We start from the raw sequence: 6,000 nt of genomic DNA on the forward strand, positions 1-6,000 counted from the left end.
TGCGTGCGTGCGTGCGTGTGTGTGTCATCAGAACCACATCCATTACACTGACGTCAGAGTACAGTATGAGGTAGAGCTAGTCTTTTTCTCTCTCTCACACACACACACACACACACACACACATCCCATACTGTAAGCACATTGCTCCTTAGGGAAGCATTTAGCTGGCTAAAGGACATGAGGTAATACCTAAAGCAGACCACTGCCAGGGCTGTCTCCACCAACGCTGTCTCTCTCTCACACACACACACACACACACACACACACACACGCACACACACACACGCTTTGCCCAGGCCTAGACAATTTTATGACCTTGGTAAGACTGTAGACAGTGGAGGAGGTCAGTGTTAGAAAACGAGTGAGTGTGGTTTATTTTAATCCAGGAAAATGTTCGTGGGTTTAAACCGCAGCTGGGCGCTAACAGAGCGATGTACATGAAGCAAGACTCAAGTTCTTTTTCTAAAATCCTCTCGAGTAACTTGCTTGCATAATCACAATCAGGATCAGAAATAGTTGATTTATTGTTATATTCATGTAAACATCAAGACGTTAAAGTATAAATGTGCATACTTATTTAAATAAATACTAAGATAAAATAGTTGACAACCAGATAATCGCTTGAAATGTAAAGTTTAATAACGGTATTATTCCTACAGTGATATCGTACAGTGAATAATTGCCCAGGTTATATAGCTTGAGTATAGTTGATTGGAAAACCAAAAGGGTAAGCATCAAACCACTGGGTTAATATGTAGCCACAACAAGCAACCAGTTAGCCTAGCGTTAGTCAGACCCAGACTGAACTAAAAAACTCATAATTCCTTAATTTCATGAGTGCATGTTGCTCAGAGAAATGTAGTCTCTGCACATCTTTCCCTCGGTAAAAAGGCAAGAACAGAATCTCATCTTTTTGTTTTTTTGTCGAGGTCTAGGAATGTCAGACTGGATAAGTGGCGACAGACCAGAAACTGGTGGTCGTCGCTAAATTCGGGCATTTTTTGCTAGCTTTTGCAACCTTTTGTTTGAGTTCACAGAACATGATTTACAAGTCGGTGTAAATACAATAACTTTCCTAAGTGGTCGTTTGGGGAAAAAGTTGCCTTTATGTGACTGTAGGTATGTGTTAGAGAGGAGTGTATCGTACATGTAGAGATGATTGGTTAAATGGAAGAGGACTAAAGTGGATGGTTGAAGTAGCATACGTAGAGGGAGATATTAAAGAACTGTCTCATTCCAATTTGGTTTATTTTGATTTTTACTCATTCTAATACTATTTTCTCTCTTAATCTCCGAAGACCTTTTCTATCCCTTCTTACTTACTTACTTGTTCTATCTGCAAGAATGTACACTATTGCAGATCAACATAAATATGGTCCTGTCATGAATATTCTCCATAGAAATATCACTAAATAAAAACCCTTTCTTTTAAAAACACAGGGACAATACTTTGTACATAATGTTTAAGTTGGAAATAGCTGTTCTCATTCCACACAGCTTTGTGAATTCCCTCATTTCCCACTCTGTAAAACCTTGATCCTGTGGCTCCAATCACTGGTTATTAGTGGATTAACATTACTTCACTTCGCTCCGGCTGCTAACCACATGTAACTGCGACGCAGGGTAGGGTTACTATGGTGAGAAAGACCTCTGTGAACTCGTGGTTAGGGTAATATTATACGAGCAGCTCAGGAGTGAAATGTGATTTCTGACGGAACCAATTCATTTTTACAGTCTAATAAGTCAACGTTAACACTTTACAACTTGACTGCTTTGCCTCATACACCCTAACCCTAACCCTTGTTACCATAAAACCTGATGTAATATTACTGTTTGGGCTGAAGCTGTGGACCAATAGGCAGATAGATGTATCCCTCAATGCAATGCCCATTATTTTGAAAGCCCAATAGTCCGAATTGGCCTTTTGGACCGTAGGCCATTTGTCTGACAGACGCAAAAAAGTGGCCATTGTTCCAAAAAATACTGAAATTATGTAAAAGGCATGACCTTCTCTTTTGTTAACCCTAACCCTAGTTTAACCCTATCTGTTCTTATGTAGAACTTAACCTAATTTTAAAGTGTGGACCGAAGTTTTGGACCAACAGGAAAGATGGATTCATCCCTCGACGCAATGCACATTATTTTTAAACCCAAATGGTCCGAATTGGTCCGAATTATTCTATTGGACTCCAGGCCATTTGTCCAAAAGCCTGTTGTCCCAAAAGAGTAGCTATGGTTCCAAGGGCTAATTTCTTAAAAACATACATATAAGATGAAAAAGGCAAGACTTTCTCTTTTCTTAACCCTAACCCTTGTTTGACCCCAACCCTAAAACCTAACCAATCACATACCTAACCAACCCAACCAATGAAGGCACCAAATACTAGCCAATCAGAGGTAAACTAGGGCGGGTGATCCGTATGCTGGTGGTAAGAATCAAAATGGAACGTCCTGTTTGTTGCAGACAGTTCGTACTTTCAGAGCAATGGGCCTTTGTTTTGGAAATAATGGTTTGTCAGACATATGGGCTTTCGGTCCAATGGGACTTCTTTTGGACTATTGGGGTTTCGGAAAAAAGTTCTTTAGGAACAACAGTTTATTTTGGACTATTGGGGTTTCAGAATAAAGTTCTTTAGGAATTACAGCTTCTTTTGGACTATTGGGGTTTCTGAATAAAGTTCTTTAGGAATTACAGCTTCTTTTGGACTATTGGGGTTTCAGAATAAAGTTCTTTAGGAACTACAGATTCTTTTGGACTATTGGGATTTCAGAATAAAGTTCTTTAGGAACTACAGATTATTTTTGGACTATTGGGGTTTCAGAATAAAGTTCTTTAGGAACTACAGCTTATTTTGGACTATTGGGATTTCAGAATAAAGTTCTTTAGGAACTACAGCTTCTTTTGGACTATTGGGGTTTCAGAATAAAGTTCTTTAGGAACAACAGCTTCTTTTGGACTATTGGGATTTCAGAATAAAGTTCTTTAGGAACTACAGCTTCTTTTGGACTATTGGGGTTTCAGAATAAAGTTCTTTAGGAACAACAGCTTCTTTTGGACTATTGGGGTTTCCGAATAAAGTTCTTCAGGAACAACAGCTTCTTTTGGACTATTGGGGTTTCAGAATAAAGTTCTTTAGGAACAACAGCTTCTTTTGGACTATTGGGGTTTTGGAATAAAGTTCTTTAGGAACCACATTCTGTCCCCATTCCTAGAGCCAATAAAAACCAACTCATGTCACGATTTGAAGTCAAACTTGTCCTTAATCTAACACGTCTCTTTCCTTTCCGTCTTATAGGGTCGATGCATCAACTTCACAAGAGTGAAAGATGAGGCCAAGGCTGCCCCACGCACCCCGATCCACAAACCCTCCGCCCCTCCACCTGATTACCACCCTGTTTCCTCCACGCCATCTCCCACTGTGGCCAGCCCTCCTTCCAGATCACCTCCAGTACCAGGACAGGTTCTCCCAGGACCCCCACCAGCCCGTACCCCTCCTGGACCTCCCTGTGCACCCCCATCACGCCCCCCACCCACTCTCCGACCCTGAATCACAAAGACAAACCTTTCCCACCCCCCATCTATGCACCCGCTTTGAAATCAGAGACTTACCGCTCTGTTGGCCAGTTCTTTCAGTTCTGAAGGTTCAGGTCGTCGCTGCCAAAGATACTCCTGCTATACGCCAAAGATCAGCAGTACTTTCTATCCCAGCCTTCTTTTATGGGAGAGTGTCAAGTCCAACTGTAATTTAGCAGTATTCGTCAAACATGCTACGACTTAGCGTGAACAACTTGGGAGAAGGAGAATGTATAAATACCTTTGTCATTGTTTTGTGCAAAAATAAGGCTGGATCCCCTTTACAATTTAGAAAAAAATCAGTTTGACTTGATGTTGTGTCCAACAAATAGGGCAAATGTGGGGATTCGGGAAAATATTTGACTTAATGTTGGGGTTTGTTAGATCACGGATGATTGTTGCTGGACAGCAAAGCATGTAGGGACAGGAAGTCCGAAGAAGAAGAAGAAGAATGCAATGGATGATGCAATGGATGAAATGTCTTTGTTGTCTTTATCAACTACTGAGGCCATTGTTGGAAGAGAAATCTGAGTAACGAGGGTAAACCTTGAGATGAATGGATTGGCTTATTCTCCTTTGCTGTGACGGTGAATCAGAGGTTTTGGGAAGTAGTTTCATAGAAATGTCTGTTTGATAATGGTGTTGAGTAACTAGGATAAAATCATATCTGCTTTTTTAATGAATATGTGGACATTGCAAATTGATTGCAGTGCCAAATTGATTCTTAAGCTTTTTGCGATGTTGTGTTTTCCCGAAAATGTTAAGAAATTCCCACCTTTTGATACAGAAATGTTACAGTTACGTGATTTTGTGTTCCAGTTTTTGTACCATTCAGCCAAAGGGAAGTGTACAGATGTTTTATTGAAGGGATGCTTTTACAATATGTGTTTGAGATGCATTGGAATGTTACATGGTTGATATCTTTGAGGCTTTGGATTTGGTCCTTTTCATTGAATTTAGAATACAGCAATATATATATTGTTGGTATCTGCGCACATAGACTGCTGGACAACTACAGTATGTATTCATTTTTGTTAGCATTGGAACATCGATATTGAACAACCAGAAATCAGGTCTCATCACATTTTTTATACATTATCTGGATACTGTACTTTGATACCAATAGGTGTGTTTTATGTTTTCAGTTCATCATCACCGGTCACATTGCAACTGCAGGGCAGTTCAAAGAGCATCTAATTTATTTTACTCCCCAGAGAAATAGAGGAGAGTACTTGAATATCGACAAGGTGTCCAACCAGCAAGACGGACACTGTGCACAGAATTTAGAAATGCAACAGCTAGCCAGTTAAAAGTCATTTAAGGCTTACCAGCGTTTCACAACCCCTCAGCTACACTGAGAACAAATTGAATGTGATTTCTCCAAAGTTAATTTGTTCATGTTTCTTTTGTAAAAGTGTGATTCTTGGTGTGTATTACGCACTCTTAGCTCGTTGCTAGCAGGTGAAAAGACGCCGCTAGCGTCCATGTTAGCGCTGGCTACATTGTTAATTGGGTGGGGGAATGGCACCAAAAAAATGAAAAAGATTGTGATTTGATTGTGTAAAAAAGGGGTTGAAAAATGCTGGTATTCCTTTAATATTCAGTGCATTCTGGAAGTTACTTCTTTTGTTCATTTTTTATACTTTTTTTTTTTATGTACTTCATTCAGTTATGTCATGTACCGTTGTGTTTCTACATGCATTCATTATCGCTCTAAGTGCCTTAAAATTGAGCTCAAAGAAAGGTGCATTTGCTTCATTAAAGTGTCCAACCATCCACATGAACGTTTTAAAATTAACTTAATTTGACTGATAAACCAATACAGCTCAGGTTAGTTAGAAGTTGCTATAAACAAATCAAATGGATTGTGATGCCTTGGAATGTTTGCCCTTATCCACCTGTTTTAAATGATGTCGAATGTCGAATAAAACCCATTTAATGGTCGATTTCAGTCGTTTTCTTTACTTTTACAATGCCTTAGACTGGGAAAATGGGTAAATCACATGTGCCCGAATTTGTTGGTTAAACTTAATGTATTAAACAACTCTATATGATAAGGTTATGGCATGACAAATTAACTTGAGGAAAGAGTGCATTTGTCCCCGAACTTAAGAAATGTACGAACTGTATGTCAACTTTAAAATAAATCTGATGTATAGATGGTGCCAAGTAGGGCCTGATAACGGCCATTTAATCAGCTGATAACATCCGAAGAGGGTGGACAAAAAAAACTGATATGGATAAAACAATCCCGGTTTGTAACTTCTACCACAGTTGACTTCATTTCCCAGAACCCTTTTAGCTTCAATAAAAAAAGGACACATTGGATTTTAAAGTTTGGATATAAACGTATTTTGATGTTGGAGTCAGCAGTTTTCTGAGTATGTGAACATGTCTGGTAGATATTCAACTTAATAATGCACTAA

General features: G+C 39.3%; 1 protein-coding gene across 1 annotated transcript in view; it reads left to right on the forward strand.

The window, feature by feature from the left end:
- Nucleotides 1–5,518, forward strand: part of antxr1c (ANTXR cell adhesion molecule 1c) — a 55,851-nt gene extending 50,333 nt beyond the window's left edge. The window contains 3 exon segments of the mRNA XM_034134858.1: nt 3,297–3,408; nt 3,411–3,637; nt 3,639–5,518. Of these exon segments, the coding sequence (XP_033990749.1) occupies nt 3,297–3,408; nt 3,411–3,637; nt 3,639–3,779 (480 nt within the window). The 3' untranslated portion in view covers nt 3,780–5,518.
- Nucleotides 5,519–6,000: the final 482 nt, after the last annotated feature.

The sequence above is a fragment of the Trematomus bernacchii genome, unplaced genomic scaffold (genome assembly GCF_902827165.1).
Source record: "Trematomus bernacchii unplaced genomic scaffold, fTreBer1.1, whole genome shotgun sequence".
NCBI classification, from domain to species: Eukaryota; Metazoa; Chordata; class Actinopteri; order Perciformes; family Nototheniidae; genus Trematomus; species Trematomus bernacchii.